The sequence below is a fragment of the Trachemys scripta genome, chromosome 17 (assembly GCF_013100865.1).
Source record: "Trachemys scripta elegans isolate TJP31775 chromosome 17, CAS_Tse_1.0, whole genome shotgun sequence".
NCBI lineage: Eukaryota > Metazoa > Chordata > Testudines > Emydidae > Trachemys > Trachemys scripta.
This window is the reverse complement of record NC_048314.1, coordinates 17,068,210-17,090,581: the sequence shown is the minus strand read 5'-3', so window position 1 is coordinate 17,090,581 and position 22,372 is coordinate 17,068,210. Positions and strand designations below refer to the sequence as shown.

Here is a 22,372-nt window from a genome sequence, read left to right as displayed (position 1 = left end):
CTCCAGGCAGGCAAAGCCTGGGCGTCTGTAAGACAAAACCCTACAGCTCCAATGGGCTGAGGATCATTACGGGGTGATCTTAAATTCCAAGCACTGACAGCATCCCTCCCCTAATCTCCTCGTTTACCCCAGGTGGGCTCAGAGCTCCCAGAGGAAAGGCTGACCTGGGGGAAAAAAACAACCACCCTGCCTTTCCCTGAGCCACACGCGCCTGGATCCACCCGATCGCCTGCTCCAGCCCCGCCTGGGCGATTGGCTTCGTGGCTGCTTCATTTGCAAAGATTTTGTTGTTGTTCTTGCTGCTGCTCTCCTGGCTAGAGGGAAGTTTCTCTGCCCTGGAGAGGGATCCAGCACAGAGACCCGGGGAAGAAGGCTTTATTCTGGAGCTCCCGTTAAACGCCTGGTGCCTGATTCATTCCCTCCCCTTCCACCCCCTTTGCACACACACGCTCACGCTTTTTTTGCAAATTGTTGCAGCCCAGCCTTGGTGGCTTTGCAATCTGCCGCCTGCAACGTGCGTTTGTTGGAAAGCTAGCTAGCTTCCCCCCCCACCCCCGCCACCGACCGGGGCACGAGCTCTCGGCTCCCACACGCTGGATTTCCCCGCAGGAGGAAGAGGCAGGCGAAGGCAGGGACTGGGAGCTTTCCTAAAGGTGCAAAGCTGCTGCTGCTGCTCCGTGGGGTTGTTTGCAGACAATGGGAAACTGACACAGCCCCCCCCACCCGAGGAAATGTGTCTCCTGGAGATTCCTGGCGGCCTGCGGTTCCCTGGATCCCGCTGATCCCGCGTGGAGCTCCGAGCAGCTCGGGCTGTGATTTTGATTTGCAATGTGAGCACGGCAGCCCTGTGTCGGGAATGCCGGCTCCTCACCTGCCCCTCCTAGTCTGTCAACGCCTTGAGCCTCTCAGCCCGGACCAGGGATCTTACCCGGGGGATTCCTTCCTGCCAGCGCCAGGAGATGGAAGGCAGCCAGTGACCCAGCAGGGCTTGGGGTGGGGGCTAGGACCAGCTTCCCCTCACCCCTCCTAGCCAGACCACCCTCCATCTGAATCCCGGAGAGACCGGCTGAGCCGGTGGGATCGAGGCCTCTGGACCCCTTTCTCCGTGAGGACCCCACCGAGGAGATGAGAGGGAGATGATGATGATCGACACGCAGGTGAGCTTGGCAGGGTGGGTTTCCGCGGTGCTGCCCTTGTCTCTCTATGCCAGTAAAGTGGGCTCAGCGGGATAAATACTTAGATGTCCTGGATTGGCACCAGCCCAGGTGGCACTCATACCCACATCGCTGGGGAGATCCAGGTGCCAGGTCTTACCCAGGCTGTGGCTGCATCAGGATGCCCAGGGTCAGTAGAAACCACCTGTGTTAATTAGAAGCCGTGGGATAGATCAGTGGATCCACCTTCGCTGCCCCCAAACTGTCTTGTCAGATGAGGTGGCTCACGTTTACTTTCAGAAGGCCCGTGTGCTAATTTATATTTCCTATAGATACGTGTGCAGGGTACAACCCTGACCAGGCAGCCACTCGGCTTCCGCCACCACATGACAGCATCCCCGAGGTTTCCAGCAGGGGTTTGTTGAACGTTTTGTTAAAGCCCCACATGTCTGTTGCTGTCGGCTGGCCCCTGGGCTGTTGTGTGCATGGGGCACAGTGGCAGTAAGGGGGGCATGGCCTTGCATGCTATGGGTGGGGACAGGGGACAGACAGCTGTAAAAGGGGAACAAACCACGGCATGCTCGGTAAGGGGAAGTAACCACAGGGGAGCTGCCCAGGCCGAGTTCTTGGTCTCTGTGTAAATGGCTGAAGACCCACTGCACGTGCCGAAGGAGGTGGGTCATGGAAATGGGAGAGACCAGGTGCTTTTAAACTAGAGACCAGCGGTTCTCAATCTGTGGGTCGTGACCCCAAAGTGAATTGCAACCCTGTTTTAATGGGGGTTGCCGAGCTGGTGTTAGACTTGCTGGGGCCCAGGACCAAAGCCAAAGCCTGAGCCCCACAGTCTGGGGCTGAGGGCTTCAGCCCTGTGTGGCAAGGCTCAGGTTACAGGCCCCCTGCCTGGGTCAGTGGGGATTGGGCTCGGGCTTCGGCTCACTTTTCAACCCTCCCCCCCCCCCCCCGGGCCAGTGGGGCTTGGGTTTTGCGCCCCCCCCCTCCCCCTCCACTGTCTGGGGTGGCAGAGCTCAGATGGGCTCAGGCTTTAGCCCCCCTCCTGGGGTCAGGTAGTAATTTTTGTTGTCAGAAGGGGGTCGTGCTGCAATGAAGTTTGAGAACCCCTCCAAGAGACGCTTCAGAACTGGTGGTCAGCAAATGCTCCTGAATGGTGAGACTCTGCTCCACTAGGTGCAGGGCTTGGAGCCACAGAGGCAATGACTAGGCCCAAGAGACATTAGAAGGTGTCAGGCCCCCTTGCATAGTCCTTATGCCCCAAACTCTCTGCACCGTCCCAGCGCCTTGATGGGGCAGGCTCAAGGTGAAATGGGGCCCAGGCAACCAAATCGCAGGGTCTCAAACCCTCTGGTGCTATTTCTGGGAGTGGGTTGAAGTTGGAAACATTTGGAGAGTGGGCCCTGGATTGGTGTGAATCCTCAACTGGCCCCTTCCTCCCACTCCCGCCCTTCAGCAGTCAGCTAACCCCCTAAGAACTTGAGCGTTCAGACAGATGCATACCTGGGGCCGGATGCTGAGCTCCCCCACCAACCCCTCACATTGAGGGGCCTGTTCCTCCACTCTCCTAGACTGGTGAAACATCACTGACCTCAGTGGAATTCCCCCTGGATTTACACCTGTGCCTGTGAGAAGAGAATCTGGCCCTGAGTGTGGAAGCACCCCCTCCATGGGGTCAGCCTTGAAGCACTGCCTAGGGTCTCTGGGCTCTGCCTGTGGCATGCACAGGAGGAGGGCCTGCCGTGTGAATTTTAGATTGATGTGCCCCCTCTAGATGGACCAGTCCAGCGAGTGACTTCCAGACTAAAGTCAACTCCTAGAGCAGGAGGCAAAATGTCAGCTGAAGGGAGATCCCTGCCTCTCCCTTTGTTGGAGGAATTATATGGGCTTTTGGGGAGAAGGGAGTGATTGTTGCATTGACAGATTCAAAACAGGAGGTGCCTCTGATAACACACTGATCTCCAAGGGCTGGCGAGCGAGGCTGGAACCAAACTCCCATCAGTTCCTTTTCTTTAGTGTTGGCCTGAACTTTAGCAGAAAGGGGAGCCTGGCCTGGAATGACTCTGTGGGGGCTTGGACTTTGGTACCAAGGAAAGCTGGCAATGGGTACACAATGGAGTCCAGCTGGCATGAGGTCCTGGTGGGGACATCCTGAGTCCTTCACAGACTGGTTCAGCTGGTGTATTTGGGACCCCTATTTCCAAATGTGGGTGCAAATCAGGGGCCAGGGGAGCCCCTTTAGACACCAGGTGCTGGCAGGTCAGGGGGAGGAAGGCAAGCTGTGCAGACGTGTGGCAATGGTTGTCCTTATGCTGTAGCTCAGTGGGGGTTCCCCCCTAGGGCCCAGTTTGCTCGGAGAGCCCCTTTGGGGTTTTCCAAGACCAGTTTTCCCAGTATCTTTGGGTTTGTGTTTCTTTCTGTCACTCGGCGTATTTCTGCTGCGCTCCTTGTGCTGGGCTGTGGGGCTGTGGAGGCTGGTGGGAAGCAGCGTTCCCGGCCCTGCGTAGGAATCCTGGAGAAAGCTGCATTGCCCACAGACTCCAGCTGGGTTTCCAATACATCGCTATAGTAATGATCATTCCGGAGGATGCCAACCTGCTGTCTACATTTCACCTGCCATTGCCTCGAGCTCACTCATGGAACAGGAGTCGCTAGCCAGCCTCCTACACACACCAGCCTAGGGCAGTAGGAGGAGAAGAGCCCAACTGAAGTGGGGGGGCGGGCAGATAACCAACATATTCAGTTGAAAGTGCAGGGGCAATTTAGAGAAGCTGAATGTCCTGTCCCCCACGCCCACCCTCCCCCACTGGAATGGCCCAGGACTGCAGGGTGACACGCTGACACTTGCACAGTGTCAGTATCATGGGATCCGTAATGGGCAGAAATGGGGAGGAGTCCGAGGACTTTGGTTTTAATCTCTTCCGAAAAGAGCGGCTTATGGCTTCATCGACCAGCTTCGATTGATGCTGGGTGGACCCAGCTCCCCTTTGTCAGGGAGGCAGGAGGCGGGGCTGGTTCATCTGCAGGATGTTGATGGGAAAGGGGGATTGTTTGCCCATTTTGACAAAGACTGTCCCAGGCGGTGTTTGCTTCTCTCTCTCTCCACACTGGATTGGCTACAAGCGCCTTTATATGACATGCATCCGATGAAGTGGACATTCACCCACGAAAGCTTATGCTCCAATACATCTGTTAGTCTTAAAGGTGCCACAGGACTCTCGGTTGCTTTATATGAAGGTGTCGCTGGATGGGATTTAGCACAGTGTCCCTGACCCATTCTGCCCCCGTCCTGCTGCTGCTCACCGCGCTGAGTGAAGGACAGGATCAAGCCACAGGTTGCCTCACATCCCACTGCTGGAGGAGGAGACCCAGCCAGTCAGTGAGCGGCTCAGTCCCCATTCCCTTCGATAGGAGCTGAGCAGCTCCCCGGCTCCCGGGCGTAAGCCTCAAGCAGCGGTTTGTGCTGCTGGTCTCTGGCTGGGGGTTGTGGCGGATGGACGTGCCCAGGAAGCAGGTGGGATGGGTTGGGATCTGAGCCAGGATGGTGGAGGTGAAAGGGCACTGCCCAAGTGCTACATGGTCTTCCTGGCTAGCGACTCTCTGTAGACAAATGCAGTTGCTACAGGGGTCCTGCCGTGGCTGGGAGCTGCTGTTGTGCCCCGTGGTGCTAGGGGCGCACAGGTAAGAGGTCATGCTGCATCGTGAGGCTCCCCATGACCTGCAGCCATCTGGGCATCAGCCAGTGTGTGCACTCGCGTCCCCAGTGCCAGCCCGCGCAGTGGATAAATGGAGCAGGGAGGGAGCTGATGGCTGAGTGTGATGCCTCCCCAACCCCCTCCTTCCCTCCTCGGGGTAATCAGGCTTGAGGGTGTCATTTGTTGAATCATTCTTGAAAAATCAACACCAGTAAAAGGTTAGAAGAAAGGGGGAGAGAGAGGATTTCTGGTCCCTTCCCGGATCCCCAACCCTCCAGGGAGCTGGTGCCACAGGAGACCGCTCACAGCGTTGGGGAAGCAGAGCTGGGCTCCCAAAGGGCTGCAGCAAGCCCCCACCTCAAGCCATGGCCATGGTGGGAGAGGTCGGTGCTTGGGAGGGCTCTAGACATGTGGCAGTGGTGTCGGTGGCTCATTAGGGGGCGCTCCTCTCTCTGCATCGATGTCATGTGGGTCTGTTGGAGGGCAGAGAGGGCTCCTTTGTGTGCAGTATTACAGTTCCCACTACAGTTCTCTCCTCTCCTGATCGATTGTTTGAACATTGGAAGTTATCACAGGGGCTGGCCCTGAGCCCTGTGAGGTTTGGACCCTGATTCGGATGTGCCCAGAGGTTGGGGTTTGTCTCTGGGGGTTGAGCCCCATTGTCGCTGTCCTACAACCCTTTGTCTCTGATGTTACTGTTACAGGCGGCTGCTCTGATCCGGGTCTATTTTCTTGGAACAGGAATGGAACCACCATGGGGTTGGGGCGGCTGGGCAGTGCAACACCCCCACAATTGGTATGGGGGACTCAGGTCCATCCAACAGGCACTAGGAACATCATGAGCTGTGCCCCATGCCTAGGAATGACCCAGGAGGTCTCTGACCTGCTGCACCTGAAGAGCTTGACTGTCCAGCAGGTGGCGCTGTTGCTTTCTATATGGAATATCAGCTGGTCACCTCTCATGAGTCCACTGGGAAATGTGACGGACCTCCAGGGCTTGAGCTTGGCGGGTCCCTGTGGCTCTCCTCATCACGCTTGAGTAGCCTCAGTCTACACAGGGGCTTGGACTTCCCCGGAGGAGGGGCTGGCAGAAGGTTGGGGAGAACGATCTTTGCATCTCAAAGGCCTTGCTGCCTGAAGACAAGGTTTGCGTTGCCATTGATGGTGGTGATCTAGGGTGATCGGATGTCCCGATTTTATAGGGACAGTCCCGATATTCAGGGCTGGGTCTTACATAGGGGGCCTATTACCCCTCACCCCCTGTCCCCATTTTTCACAGTTGCTAGCTGGTCACCCTTTTGTGATCATTAATACAAAGTTGCATTTATTAAGCAAGGCAGAGGCTGTCCCATGCACACTTAGCTAGGAGATCTGGGTTCCATTCTCAGTCCTGCCACTGACCTGCTGCGTGACCTCAGGGAGGTCATGGTAACGGCTTTGTGCCTCGGTTTTTCCATCTGTAAAACAGAGATAATGACACTGACCTTCCTTTTGTAAAGGGCTTTGAGATCCCCTAATTAAAAGCACCATATAGCCGCTAGGTACTATTTATAGAGGTCTTGATCCAAAGCCCACTCACCTTGGTGAGAATCTTTCCATTGACTTTGATGGGTTTTGGATCAGGCCCAAAGTACCTTTCTGACTGAATGACCACAGAGTGCTTAATAAACTATGCACAGAAGTTACTTCACCCAGCGTTGAAATGCCGCAACTTCTGGGGTGGGGCCTGGCAACTCTTTAAGTACCACACTACCCCAGTTTAGGACAGGAAGTGAAGAAGTATCCTCTATCCCACTAAAACTGCAAGGAGGGCTTAGGTATGTGGAATGTACCGAACTCCCCCATGTTGGAGATCAGCTAACACAACTGAGTGAACATCCCAGAACCCAAGGGTTACATTTCAGAGAGTTTAGGAAGGCAGAGCGGACTGACTGGAATTGGAGTGTACCCAGGATATTCTTGCCCAAGGTGGTTATCTTAATAACCAAAGCTCTCTTCAGCATTTTGTTGGGATTATTTCCACTTGAATCCTATCTCCCAGGATCTCAGTAACGGGTGCTGTGATTCAGAGACTCCTCTGTTCCATGGGTGAGCACAGCATGCGGCTCTGCCACCCCTGAGACAGATCTACCATTTGATTAGGAAAAGCCAAACCAAGCCTTCATTTGGCACATGAAGCTGGGGACCAATGGGGGCCCTGCTGCTGTGGCTGGAATGTAGAAGAGAACGGTATGAAAACCAGCATGTAAGGAGCAGCACACGGGGATTACCTCTTTTCCTCAAGGACACTTCAACCCATCAGAATAATCCTTTGCCCTTCTCTGCCCCCTTCCCTCCATGCACCACCTCCCAGCGCTTCATGAGCATTTATGTCTTGCATCCCTATGAGGTCGAACTGTATTGTTATCCCCATTTTACAGAGGGGGATGCTGAGACACAGGCTTGGTGGAGCGGAGAACAGACCCAGGAGTGACTCCTGTCCCTTCGCATCTGGGGCCTGGAGTTAGAACCCCTCCCTGGCTCGGGCGATAGTGGGGCTAGGATATTGTCAAGGGAACAGCCTCCCCTTGCATTGAGAGTTCTCCCTTGCATGTGCAGGATTTATTCTGCCATGGAGGTGGGTGCAGAACCCCCTGTTAGTGCTGATGGGACACATCCAGTGACAGGAGAGAGCTACACAGGTGCCCTGTCCCAGCCATCTCTTATTTAAAATGCACTGTTCACCTGCACTCATCTGAGGTCCTTCTAGGGCATGAATCTCCGAATGCGGCCCTCCGTTACTATGGTGACGAGGGCCGTATAAGTACTTAGATACCAAGGCCCTCATCACCATAGTATCCCACTGCTTTATTCTGAGGTTCAGATGATTGGGGGCATTTTTATGGCAGCCTGGCACAAAGCTTACCATACAAAACATACTCCTCGCTGGGGCTGCATGAAACGCCTTTGCCTTTGTCTGCTCTCTAGGTTTAAGCCCCTGTGCTGCTGGTATTCGCGTCAGCGGTGCCTTTGGCTGAACCGTGATAGAACGTACTCTGCTCTTGCTTGTGTGAGTGGAAGCCTACATTTGGGACCCATGGTTTAACCCAGGTGACTGTAGCATAGATGGGACATAAGGGCTCTCAGCTGATGGTTAATTATTAATCTGTATTTCAGTATTGTCCAAAGGCCCCAACTGAGAGCATGGCCTGCTGTGCTGGGCACCGCACGTACAATTAGTGAGACAGTCTCTGCCTCAAAGAGCTTCAGTCTAAATGGACAAGATGAAGGTCAGGAAGGGAAGTGGAGGCACACAGAGGTCACATGACATGCTTAAGGTCACACAGCAAGTCAGTGGCAAAGCTGGAACTGGAATCCCAGTCTGTTGATTCCCAGTCCAGTGCTCTGTTCACTGGACTGTGATGCCTGGAAGGAAACTGACCTGCCCTACAAGGTGGCTAAAGAGATCTGGGTGAAGAGGCCCCAGCAATGCGGAGGGCACTTCGCGCTATTGGCTTTCGACAGAGGCTGCTATAAGAAATTCCAGCTGCCAGCCATTAATGTGCTAAGTGCACCAAATTTACCACATGCCCAGATCCTCTCTGCATAGAGCCGTTCCCCGCCATCACCACTTACCAAATGACTTAGTGGCAACAGCGGGGAGAACAGGCTGGTCCTTGCTGGGGCCCTTTGTTCTATCATTGACATTTGATTGTTGCTGGGTTAGCCGTGGCTGGGAATGTCCAGCCAGCTCAGCCCCGGTCAGTATCACGGATGAATTCCCATCAGGTCTGTGGTGGGATTGCAGATGTGGTATTCCCCAGGGATCTGTGCCGCTAGTTGAGTTAACTTTTCTCTGGGCCCTATTAGCTCGTAAAGCAGCCTGAGAATGACTGTGCATTCATCCCAGGAGGGACATCTAACAGCCATCGAGCTGGCTTTCTCCTTTGTATCGGATGTTCTGTTCTCCACTTTCTTTTGTGTCCCTGCCTTGCGCGCTTTGGCCATCAGTCAAAAAAAATGTTTGTAGACATGAGCTGACGTCAAGGGCTGCCTGGCGACTGCATGTCATTGATCACAGGCTTCCAAGACAGAGCTCCTGCTCCCTGGAGGCCTGGTGTGGACAGCGGGAGTTCATCCATTCAGGATATCGTTGTAGTGCCCTGACAAATTTATGGTCTCTGGCTCCTCCTCTGTTGCTGGTCTCCTCAGAGTATGGCTGAGCTGGACAGAGATGGGATGTTGGGTTACTGTGCCGGGCTTTTCTTTCTGAGCCCAGGGCTGGCAGACATCTGCAATCGAGGGTGGGTGTGGGATGGCAGCGAGGTGGGCTGTCTCTCCATTGCACTGTCTGTCCCAAGCAGAATAACAACCTTCATTATGTTGCCTAGAGAGAAGTGTCTTCAGGGGGATAATTAAGGGGAGAGGCAGTGAGACAGAGGAGGTGAAGGATGAGGGAAAGCACCCAGGGGTGAAATAGGAACCAACCCAAACCCACGCCCATTACAGAGCCAAATTGTCTGAGGTTCTGATATGATCAGCCAACCCTCTCCCCGCCCCTCACCCCGGCTTCTAGCCATGACTGGAAGCTGACGCCACGTGGGACCCTGTACCTGAGGTGCATCCAGCCCAGTCCTGGAGCCTTGGGAGCTTCACTGAGGTTCTGAGGCTTGGTGGCAGAGTTCTGGGATGCTCTTCCCAACCTGGATTCCAAGCCTTCCTGAGCTTCCCCAGCAAAGAGCGTGAGGAGGTGGTGAAGACAGGAGGAATGGGGGTGAGTGGTGGTTAAACTTCTGGATGGAACTGTCCAGGGGACGCTCTTCTGCATCTGGATTCGAGGAAAGACGCCGTGAGCTGGGCACGGCCTCCCCCAAGGCTCATGCTACCTATTATTATCCCTCTGCCTCGACATATGCCATCTCCCTCTCCACTCCTCGCCAGTTTCTCAGGATGATGAGAACCTGATGCTCCTTTTCTCCCCCTTCCTCCAAAGTTGCACCCCTTCCCCAGCTAAAAATGCCCTGCCCCTTCTGAAGACAGGACGTGAACTCTGTAAAGGTCGCATCCAACACATTGGAACTTGACAAGTCGTCCTGCAGAAAGAGAATGGGTTGGCCTGCCCATCAGCTTTGCACCTGAGGAGGCATGGGGTGGGGAGTTCAGAGGTGTCTCGCTGTGCCTAGGGGGATTGTATTGGACCCCTGTGAAGATCTCCAGGGTCCGTCCTGTTGTGCACTCCTGGTCTCACTGCTGCCATCTGATGCCAGATTTCCCGCTGTGTGTTTACTGCCATAGGAGCGAAACAGCCGCTCTGCAAGCGTGTTCTGTGCTCATGGGCCCATGCGGCCTGCGCTTCCAGCCTCCCAGGGCAGCAGTGAGGAGTGCTGGCTGGAGACTTTGCTAGTGTAAATAACTGTGACAGGAATTTGGGAAGGAACCTATGATTGCAAGTCAGTGAAAGGCCAGCACAGCAAACTCTGGCTCCTTCCCTGAGAAAGGAGGAAATGGCCCATCCAGAGGATGCTCTCTGACGCAGTGGGTTATGGAGACCTGGCTCCGAGAATGGCTTTGAGTGAACAGTATTTTGGCCGACGGCTCGGCCTCTGTCTGGTTCCTCCAGGAAAGGGTGGTTTGACGCTTGGGGATCAGGCAAAGGCCAGGGCTCGAATAGCTGGGGGTAAAAGGTCAGGAAAGAGGAACAGCAGCGGGGCTGAGAGTCAGGACTGAGGTCCCTTGGCGGGGGTCACTGGACAAGAATAGCAGAGGGTGCACCGGGTTCGGGTTGAGGAACATTGGCAGAGTTGTGCATGAGGAGCCCTGGGCTGGAATAGCAGGGGATGGGAAGGCTGCCGGTTGGGATAGTGGTGCATTGGCAGAGCTATGGGCAGGGTGGATTTGATTTAAATCATGATTTAAATCACTAGTCAAGAAGACTCAATTTAATCATGGATTTCTACATAAAAGTGCATTCTTGTTGGTTGTTATAACCTTAATGCATATTCTTCACAACTCAGAGATAGATGTAGGTTTCATTTTTAGAAGGTACACACTATACATTTTTAAGTGATTTATTTTGAAAACTTTTCAGATTAGTTTTACAGCTATATCAGAAAATGAATGATTGTTTGGTTATTTCATTTACCAAAGGTAATTGAAGCAGATATTTATGAAGTAATTGGGAAGTGAACAATCTCCAATTCATCAGTTAATCATTAATATTCGGAGGATTTTCTTGCCATGCTGTATTAGGAGGAGAACATCACCAGACAGACATTTAAATCTTTTTATTTAGCTAAAACAACAACATTATGTATTCTGGATTTTTTTCTTCAACAGCAAACATGATATTTTAACAAAACAAGCATATGAATTTTTGAATTTAGGTAAACATTCAAGTTTTTTAAAATCAGGTTTGTTTTTGTTAAAATTTTGTTTTTAACTAAAATAGTTAAATGAAATATTAAAAAAAAAATTAAATTGACTATGTCAGCCAGGTCAACATGAGAAACTTAAAATATTGGCTTCTGCAGCTAACTCAGTCGTCTTCACCTTCATTTTCCTGTTTGTTCACAATCTGGAAAAGAAAAACAAGCTTTCCTGCTTTTTCAGGTCCCAAACAATTTCTCAATTTGGAATGAATGGGTCCAAAGGAAGAAAATATTCTTTCTACACCGGCAAAAGAAGCTACTGCTATTAAAAGTGAGATTATCGCTTCAACAGTCTCTGAATCCAAGTGCTTAAGTGACTTCCACCAGTTCACTGGTGTGACTTTCTTTAAAACATCATCAGCAAACATATTTCTTGAATGGTTCTTATTCCCAAACTGGGTCTCTTTTACGGCCTGCTGCCATTATAGTGTTTCCTTCTAGTGAGAGAATGGTACAGTAGATCTCAAATCAATGAAGGCCACACTCAGAAAGACCTCAAGACTTCTGGAATATGCCGCTCAGTTTCACTTTTGTTTCTACTGCCTGTCCCTTCCGTCTTACATTCATCTCCAGACTTCTTCTCCTTGTCCAGATCTATTCCGCCCCCAACAATCTTCTATTCATTGAACTTTTGAAACATTGCACTTTTAGAGTGAGTTAAGGGACCGACTCTATGTACACAAATTTGGAGAGGGACAATAGGGTTGAGGTCTGTTATTTCTCACCTCTATTTATTTATTTATTTATTTATTTATTTAGGTTTTTTTTTTTTTTTGCTGTTAACAAGCATGTTATCTCTGGAGACACAAATCCACAGTCTGAGAACTGCAAAACTAAGCATCTCTAATGGTATCTTCTAGACTGAGCACTGAATCCCATTGGGTAGATAGAAAGATTAACCTAAATAATCTATACAGAAGCCCCTGGAACCTCATAAAATGGGGTCCCTAATCCATGAACTATTGGAACTCGTTTACAAAACTTTTCTTAAACATTACATGAATATATTGTCTCATACTATAGAATTAGAATTTATAATCCCTATTCCATGATGAGATATCTTTGAGCTATAATGTATCTTCATTAAAACTATCTTTAAATTGCTTTTTTCCCCTCAAAAAGCATTTTGTCAAAAAAATCTGATTTAGATTAAAAAAAATTAGATTTTTTTAATTTATTTATTTTTTTAAATAATTGATTTGTATCCGCCCTGGCTATGGGGAATCCCCGGGCTGGAAGAGCTTGGTGGATTTGTGGGTAAGAATTGCAGGGGTTTCTCTGTGTGCACGGTGGGTGCAGGTCCAAGGACCGGAGGAGCCGGGGTGCTGCAGGGCAGGATTGAAGTACGCTGGTCGAGCCATGTGGTGACCTAGCCCGGCTGCACTGAGGTGCTGAGAGGACAGAAGGGAAAGGACAGAGCGGGAAAGTCTGCCAGGAGGCGTAAGGTGAGGCGAAACCCAGGGCAGCGGGAAGGCCCTTGCTAATGGAGAAGGTGTTTCTCCATGCTGGCCCCACAGCAGAGGTGCCTCCGAGTGCTGCACTGTGCCCTTCGGGCCGGCAGGAGATGGAAACGCTGTGAGTCTATTACTCGGCCAAGTGCTCTGGAGCAGTGGGGCCTGTTCTGCTTGGCAGTGGTTGAAAGTCCCAGCAGGCTTCCACATTTCCATGGCAATGGGGTGGGAGTTCCTGGCAGCCGTGCTGTCCTCAGGGGCACTGAAATAACACGGCTGGAGTGAGCTGTGCTGCGTTGTGATCGGTATACTCCAGTTCCTGTGGCTCTGTAGCCCAGTCACAGCACAGGCAGGATGGTCACAACACTACCCCATATGGGCTAAGACTGGGTCACTCCCCTCAGGGAGGCCAGATTCTTGTGACAAGAGACAGATTAATGTTGAGACTCTGCCCTTCTCCGTTAGGAGCACTTTACAAACAACAGCAGTGCCCCACAGGGCCTGTCGATATCACCATTCCCATTCTGTCCTCGGGGAAACTGAGGCACAGAGTGATGCGGCAACCTGCCCTAGTCCCACAGTGAGCCAATGGCAGAGCAGGGAGCAGATTGCAGGTGTCCTGACTCACTGCCCTGTGCTCTAACCACTAGGCATGCTTCATCCCAAAGGCTAAATGGGACTCAGATCTGCCCGGACAGACCATTCCTCCTGCTCTTCTATCCCAGAGGAGGCTCCCCAACCCAGCAGCAGCTTGAACCATTGTACTCTGCCTTTTCACCTGCTGCACTCCAGCCCCCTCTGAGTGCGGCGCCTCAGATCACAAGGGTTCCTGGCGCCCCACCTTCATCCGCTGTTGGTGGTGAAGGCCACATGCTCTGAGTTATATGGATGCAGCCAGTGTTCTTGAGAGCAGGTTCAAATAGGGGGAAAGAGCCCCCTTCAGAGGGACTGGCCCATCAGGCACTAGCCCCTCTGGGGGTTAATGGGAATGATTGGAATGCCAATCCCTCTCACGCTTCTGCGGTGCACAAAGAGAACAGCTTAAGCCTCCATATTCATAATCCAAGCTGGAAAAATATGAGGCCTGGCATTTACCCAGCATAAGTGAATGACTAAAGGGGGGGGGGAGTCTGCGGGGGTGCTGTGATGTGGGAATTGCTGTCGTTGAGATTAGGCAGAGCCTGACATTTGGATTGCCTGCCATTATTAAAACTCCTCCAGTGGCATTCTTCAGAAGAGTTGGGCCTGAGCCCCAGTGGCTTGGCCAAATCCCAGTCATCGCATGTTGCCTAGCAACGTTTCCTTGTTGGCTCAGTAGGATACAGGATTTTCCTTCGCTTCTTGTCCCTCAAGCTCCTGTGTAGAGCTGCTGGTGCGACTGCAGTGACTTTGTATCTCCCCTGCCTCGCACCTAGAGCTGGCTGCAAAACAGAATTAAGTCCGGCAGGAAATTCCGAAATTTGGTTTTGTCCCGAGTGGGGATGCAAAGTGGAAATCTCTGAATTTTTTGAAAAATGAAATATTGAAAAATACTTCCTTTCCACTGATAAAATAAGTCACAAAATCTTTTGACCTTTATCATGATGAAACTTTTCATCCTTTTTGATATTTTCTGTGGGAATTTCTATGTTCCTGCAAAACATTTAGCTGTTGTCAAATCAGCCTGGGGAAACGCTTTGACCAGCCTTCCTATTGCCTCAGAAAAGTGGCTGCATTTCAGTGGGGCATGAAGTGAAGCAATTCCACTGTGTATGGCCCCATTCCTGCACGCTCTTACATATGTGAGTAGCTCTTGTGCAAAGAGTCCTTACTGACGGGGTTCAGGTTCTTGTAGTTTGTAACTCGGCGAGCACTCGGAGGATTGCAGCAGGGGCTCTATGAATCAGTAAATAAACTAACTAATAAATGTGTTAGTCTCTAAGGTGCCACAAGTACTCCTGTTCTTTTTGCGGATACAGACTAACACGGCTGCTACTCTGAAACCTAAATAAACTCCATTGCAAGTGTGTACAGAATCTCTGGCGGGGTATAAGACGATCCAGACCTGGACAGTGCTATTGAGAGCTTACATGCGTGGGATGTTAGAGATTTTACTCTGTAGTAGGTGGTGCTGTGCACTTTAAATCTCATGGGGAAACAGCCGCTTTCATCATAATGGGACACAAATTATCACCTAGCTGCACAATGTTTTAACCAACTGTATTGGAATCCTTGGGAGCATAAATTCCACTGGCCTGGTGGGGGGCTAACAGCTGCCTCACCCGTCAGGGTTAGTGATTTGAAGGCCTAAGCAGGTGTTCCCCAGGAGAACCCAGTATCTTTGGGGTGGGGGGGTTACAAGAGACAGTTGTACCTGCAGCTGCACCCACCGTTTTTCTGCTTTTGGGAATTCACCCAGCCTCGGATAAAGCCAACAGGCCGTGTTCCGGGGCTTTGTAACACTCTGCTATTTACATAACCCCCTTTGCGCCATCCTCATTCCAATGCTCTTTGAAAGGGTGTTTAGTTAATAGGATTATAAAGCTTTCCTGTCGTTAAGCAACAGAAATCAATGCTCCGCCCCAGGCCTGACCTGAATGGCAGTTACAATGGTGTGCCACTAGGTGGCCCCAAGCCTTAGCTGTGCTCCCTCCTACCTCACTCAGGTTATGCCAGTGGAAGACCCAGAGTGGAGCCTGTGTAGGATGGACAGGTAGGCAGCTGTCTGCACTGGGTCCCTGCATCCTTTCCCTTGCTGCTCAAGCCCTCTGAGGGCTGGTGCTAAACCCACATGGTAAGAGCTTCTGTGTGTCCACCCACAACAGCTGCCAATGGGGTTCTCCCCGTCGGGTGGTCCCAGTTGGCTGCAGTGCCTGGGATGATGGCTCTTGTTCCAGCTGGCCTCTGTATGGACAGGACCCCCTGAGGCAGCCTTCCCAGCCCAGTCCCACATTGCAATGCATGGGGGGAGGGATAGCTCAGTGGTTTGAGCATTGGCCTGCTAAACCCAGGATTGTGAGTTCAATCCTTGAGGGGGACACTTAAGGATCTGGGGCAAAATCAGTACTTGGTCCTGCTAGTGAAGGCAGGGGGCTGGACTCGATGACCTTTCGGGGTTGTCAGAATGCACCATGGGCAGAAGCTTTCATGCATCTCATACAGTCACTGCAGTGGCTTCCTCGCTTGGTGCTGAAGTCCAGGGAGCCAAGGCACCTGTTTTCTTTGGGCCAGGGGGATCCTCCTGCCAGACCTGGTAAATGAGCAGCAGCCCCATCTCTCTGTTGGTTATAAAACATCTGGAGCCAGCCTCCCTGGACTGAGTGGTAGCTTTGCAGAGGGACCCCTGCTAGTGCAATTACTGAACAGAGGTATTTGACGCAAACTCACCCAGTCCCAAATCTGTGAGTGGCTGCAGAACTGGCGGGTGTTGGGAACCAGGCAGGGATCCAGGCTTCTCTGTGGCAGGCTGAACTACTGTGCTCCAGAGGCCGGCCAGGCCTGGGAGAACTGATATTTGACACCAGCCGTCAAGGAGGTCAGGGCAGGACCTTTGCAACACCTGGATTGTGTCCATCAAAGCAGACAGCCCTCCTGCCCCACTATGCCCTTCCCCTGCCTCCCCTCTCTCCTAGCGAGAGTGTAGGAATAAAGCCAGACTGCGAGGGGAAAGGAAGAGATGCAAACGAAAGTGACTTTCCCTTTCTGCTCCCTGGGTGCGGCTGAGCCAACTTGGAAAAGGGAAAGGTCTGCGGAAAGGTTCAGCTTCCCGCACTCTCGAGGAATTGGCTCCAGCAATATTGGGCAGCTCTTTGTTGCGATAAGGGTTGGGGAGATGTTGAGAGACTAAATTTTTGTGCGCACGACAAAGGAAATTCTCAGTAGAAAATGAACCCGCTCAAAGAATCTGTCTCTATGACACACACTTTCCATCCACCCACCCGAAGCAGATATGGTAAAAGAATGGATCACCTGTCAAATGGAAACCTGTTGAAAAGGCCAGACCTGCAAAGCAAGCACTGAGAGGAAGGATGGCCCTCCTGTGTGAGTCCAGGCACAGCACTTCATTGCTTTGTGCCTCAGTTTCCTGCCCGTAGGATCTCCTGGCTTTTGTCTATTTAGATTGCTGTAGTGCTGTCGAATGTCACAATATTTGCTTCGAGCCCTATGAGACTCTCAGCTTTCATTTAAAAAAAAAAGGGGGGGGGTCTAGCTCGCGTGGCTGTGGAGAAAAGTTTGAAAATGTGACCTAAGTGTGTCCTAGGGGCTCAGAAATGAGAAGGCAAGAAAAAAGAGCGCCATACGTGCTTAGCACATACAGAGGTGTATACGTCTCTATGCATACGTATTGCCTCTTCTATTGCTCCAGCTAGGAGAGGAAGGATGATCCAGTGATTCGCATGCTAGTCTGGGCCATGGGAGACCCTGGTTCAATTCCTGCTCTGCCACAGACGCTCTGCGTAGTCCCTGGGCAAGTCACTTAGCCTATGTGTGCCTCAGTTTCCCCATCTGTCAAACTAAGAGGGTGGGGGGTAAGAATAGGCTGCTGATAGCTGGAGGCTATAAAGCACCCAGGAAGGAGTAGGGCTATGAAAGGTGGAGCAAGGGAGTAGAACTAGGAGTCATGGAATGAAATTAAGAAAAGGAGTATTAGGATCAGGAAACACGTCCTCCCGTGCGATGGGCTGGAGTGCGGAATGGTCTCCAGAGGGAGGCAGTAGCAGCCTCCTCAGTTGGGTCCTTTTGAAACGAGACTAAGCCCTGGAGAAGGCAACTCTGTGCTGACGGGAACAATCCTGCGCTGACTGGGAGAGGAAGGAGGCTCCTAGGCCCGGCCATGCCTAACGCCTGTGAGTTTGTGGGTGCTTCTGCTGTGAGGAGAGGACCCTTCCTGCACACAGCGCTCTCCGGTGGACACCCGTTTACGTGTGTGCTCGCACACGGGGAAGCACCCCGCCCTGCTGGGGTTCGAACTGCATCACCCAGGTGCGCAGGTTCCCTTGACATCCAAGGAATCCCGTCTCCGCGGCCCTTGCAGAGGAATGATAATTGGTAACTGTCGAGATGGCGGCAGCTTGCTTGTGTCTTCGTTTCTCCCAGCCCCAGGGCACCTGTGGATTCTCCGGCCAAGGCAGCCAGAGCCTCACCTGCCGCCAGACTGGCTCCTGGGCCCTGCAGCTCCTGCAGGCTTGAGGTTGGCTGGGTGGTGTGTTTGGGGGGGCGGGAGGCTGCCTTGTGTGGGGCCTTCAGAGCTGTCGCTTTACCCCTCTCTGCTCCTGCTTGGGCCCAAGCAGGGCACTGCACTTCGAGCTACCTGTTTTGCACGTGCAACTGCATAGTTTCTGCTCACAGTGCCCTTGGTTCTTGTGCACGCCTGTGTCACATGGGTGCCCGTTTTTTAAATGGTCTCCTCTTCTCTCCATCTGCCCCAGAGAAAGGTCCTTTCCTGGCTCTTGGGAGTTTCAAATGCATCAGGCTTTGCCAACTCTAGGGGCTAATCGCCTGCTCCATAGCCGCACAGCTTCTCTGCCTCATCAGGCCCTAATGGGGGGGCCTGTCCCCTATGAGAGCACAATGGGGAAGCAGATCAGAGTGGTTCTGATGGGGCTGTCTGTGTGCTCCCCGGGTGCCTAGACTCTCGTGTGTACCTGAGAAACCCCTCTTATTTCTCAACTCCCCCCATTCCCCAGGAACGATGCCTTCGGGGGAGTGTTAACGAGACGCAGAGAGGGGGAAATAGGTTGGCTAGAGGGGCAAGGGGCTGCACGTGGCGGGAAGCAGCCGCTTGTTGCTGTTACCCACCCCTTGCTCCTTCTGGATGCTTGGGAACGCCATGATTGGATGGGGAAGAATCCAAACCGGATTCCTTTGCTGGGATTTCCTGGGAAGGGCTGGGAGTGCTGGGGAGACAGCCCAGCTGTGGAGGTGGGATGGGCCTTTTGTTGCTCAGTAGCACCCCTTCTGGTTGCTAAAAGGAATGTCGGTGGCAGACGTTACAGTCAATCTCAGGAAGTCCTCTGCTGGAAAGATGGTGAGGCAGGAGGCCAGGAGGATGGGGGTCAATCCAGGGCAGAAATGACAATGAGCCCCACCGGCCTAGCACCCTGCAGGGGGTGCTGCTCGGGGAGCTGCGGGGCTGGTGTATTCATATGCAGCGCAACAATCGGCTGAAGCAAGCTGGGCAGAGTGGAGCCAGCTGGCACTCTGGTCTGTCGCAGCGTTCCCAGCTTTGCTCCAGCCGCAGAGCTGGGCAGGTGCTAGTGCCGGGGGCGCAGGGAAGGCTCAGGAAGGCAATGGGGGGGGGGGGGACAGGGAGCTCACACTGGTGTTACTCCCCTTGGCTGGGCGGGATTAGTCAGGAATGATACAGGGCTCTGGAATGGTGTTTATACCCCACTCAGGAATGCTCCCCGCACTTGACAGGGGATTCCTCTCTGACAGCTGCTGCTGTCTCACCTAGATGGAATAGTGTGTGTGTGCGTTTGCGTGTGTGTGTGTGTGTGTGTGTGTGCGCACGCGCATGGGGAGGGGAGAGTCAGAGTCACCAGGGCCAGCCAGGACAGGCCAACCCATGTGACCTAATACCAAACCCAAACACTGCAGGTCTGACACCTTGACTCTCCCTCTCGGGATCGGGAGAGGCTGGGGGGCAGGGAGAGGGAGTATGAAAAACAAATCGAATGCAGCAGTAAATCCAGTCTATATCCTGTCTATAGGATCCCTATTTGTGATCTGATCTGTGAGGGGAGGCTCACAGATCCCTAATACACTGCACAGGCTGCCCTTTAGCTGAGAAAACAGATGGTTGGGTTTTTAGGATGAATCTGCCATGGGTGGAGGGAAATGCTGGGTTCAAGTTATGGGGGTAGCAGGGGGTGGGAGTGATGAACTCAAGGGAGTACAGTGACCCAAAACAAATGGCCCTAGAGGGTCACGAAACTGCAAACTGCATCTGCTCTCCCCCCCTCCCCACCCTGTGGCTCAGAACTACCTCCTGCCCCACTGGATACACCATTCTGCTTCCCAGCTGTTGGCCCTGCCAGACTAGCCCTTCCCCAACCCTCTGAGCTCAGGAAGCGAGAGTCCATGTCCCATCCTGTGGCAGTCACAGGACTGAATCCTAATCTCCCTCCCCACTATGCAGTCAAAAATCCATCTGCTTTCGCTCTCGCTGTGTGCCGGGTTGGTGGTAACCTGGCCGGTAGCACAGTGAATAGCGGACACCTTTGTACCTTGTTGGCAGACAGCTGGTTTCCAGGTAAACAGCAAGATAGATTGCTCAGTTTCCAACCCCTCCCTTGGCTGACACCCACTCGGTGCCCCATGTGACTCGAGCAATGCTAGGCGTGTCTGGGAGTGTGGGCAAAGCACCAGGGCTGGAGGGGAAAAGACAACAGATGTCATTTGGGAGGCAAGGCCGTTAAAGAACAGCTGTTAGACAGATGCGGTGTCCCCGTCCAGAAGTGAGTCACTGACTGACAACATCCTTTTGTAGGCAGTGCTCGGTGGGGGATGGAGGGCCGGTTTCCATGACTGTCCATGTCCAGGGAAGACAACAACAAATACAGAGGATGTTCTGTAGAACTGACTCAATCACACAGATAAGGCACCAGCCCTGGGCGGGAATAGAGGGCAAGGGACGTAACAGGGATCATATCACCTGCAGAGAGGCCTTTGTGTTTCTGCCTATCCCTGCAGCTGCAGAAGGGCTCCGGTTTGCCACGTGGTTTTGGTTTTTAATATCTGGGCAGCCAGGGTGAGTGATGGGATGGGGCAGCCGTGTTTATCAAAGAAATGTGGAGGTATTTATTAGTGCATGCATGCAGCTCATGTGCATATTTGTGGGGTCGGTCTGTCTGCATGCATATGGTGGGCTGTTGGGGGAGTGTTTGGATGGATGCATAGGACACGTGCATCCCTGCCTCTGCGCAATGCGTGTGCGTGTGTTCTATGGTGTGACGTTCGTCTGGTCTCTGTCACTCAACCCCATCTTGCTGATGAAGCAGACAAGGATTACGACCTGTACCTCTGTCTGTCACCGCACCCAGAAACCGGGAACTGGCTACGGAAATGCCCTCTGGCGGATTACAAGCTCTTCAGAAGCAGGGGGTTTTCTATGGAAACTCAATACATTTTGTAACCATAGCAACCCCAAGTAAAGATCACCCCCCTTCTCCTCCTCCAGATGAAATACCCTTCATGACAGCTCAATGTTACCAACTCCTGGGGGATTTATTTCAGCTGGATAAAGCACTTTAGCGTTGAATAAGGCAGCTGGATTGCAAGCAACAGAGGCTCCTTTTTTTTTTTTTTTTAACTGATGAATGAAGATGCATTTAGAAGCAGAAATTAGGTCCATAGATGCCTGCCATTCTCTCCTGTCCCAGTGTAAGAAGCTGCTCCTTTGCCATTTTGATGCCATTTCCCAAAAACACCCCCTTTGTTTCACTCCCTCCCCCCCCAAACAAAACAGGCTGCTGGAGATGCATTTGTATCAGATTTATTTATTTATTTATTTATTTATTTTGCTCCATCGGTTAGGCGGTTATTGCATATGGTCATCTCCATGGAGACGGAGCCCGGCTCTGCCATTTCCTAGATACCTGTTTGACTGATGGTGAGCAAAACCAACAGCTCATTTTCTATTTGAAATTAAGTAACGATAGCGACTGGGATCTCCGCTACGTTCAGGTCCTGGTGTGAAATTCCAACCCACACAGGAGCTTAAAAATCAAAATACGTCAAGTGTTAAAGGCGTGGAGTAATCCCGTGAAAACTAATTGGTTTTCCCGTTTAATGCTCATTAGCTGTTCAGTTTGCATTGCTAATTGGCGCTCTGTACTTATTAAAAGGCGCTTCATAAGGTCTTGGTTACAAATGACTTTCACGTGCCTGTCTCTTCTGGGGAGCAAGGGAGTTTGCAGAGTGGTGGGAGCCCATGGTGTTCCATGGACTTGAGAGACCGTTTGGGCAGTGGAATTTATTAGGAGTTTTCAGAGTAGCAGCCGTGTTAGTCTGTATCCGCAAAAAGCAGAACAGGAGTACTTGTGGCACCTTAGAGACTAACAAATTTATTAGAGCATAAGCTTTAAGTGGGCTGTAGTCCACGAAAGCTTATGCTCTAATAAATTTGTTAGTCTCTAAGGTGCCACAAGTACTCCTTTTATTAGGAGTTGTAACTCTCTCTGATTGAAGACGGAGCACATGTCAACTAATCCACATCCTCATCTTCAGGGCAACTGGCAACAACACGGGTTTTTCCTGACTTGCTCCTCTGCCGAAGGAAACTGAACGCAAGGAACAGAAATGGCCAAGTGTATGGAGATCCTGGGGAAGAAATAAGCTTTGAGGGGAATGAGGGTGGAATGTTCAAAAGTGCTCCTTCGCCATTCGACTTGTGCTCTTATGTCCCTTAGGGCCAGATTGGCAAAGGTACCTTAGGTGCCTAAAGATGCAAATGGGCATCAAGTGGGATTGACAAAAGTGCCTAAGTGAATTAGATGCCTAACTTCTATTGACTTTCAATGGGACTTAGGGACCTGACCTACTTGGGCACTTTTGTGAATCCCACTAGGTGCCTAAATCCCTTTGTAAGCCTGACCCTTAGGCTCTTTGTTAGTCCGACCCAGGGGGATTCTGTAGAGGGACTCTGTGGGGATAAGATTTCTGTGTTTATAGAA

General features: G+C 52.0%; 1 protein-coding gene across 1 annotated transcript in view; it reads left to right on the top strand.

The window, feature by feature from the left end:
* Positions 1 to 585: 585 nt before the first annotated feature.
* RALGDS (ral guanine nucleotide dissociation stimulator) overlaps positions 586 to 22,372 on the top strand; it is a 102,458-nt gene continuing 80,671 nt past the window's right edge. The window contains exon 1 of the mRNA XM_034793293.1: positions 586 to 1,157. Coding sequence (XP_034649184.1) covers positions 1,137 to 1,157 — 21 coding nt within the window. The 5' untranslated portion in view covers positions 586 to 1,136. The remainder of the gene's footprint in view (positions 1,158 to 22,372) is intronic.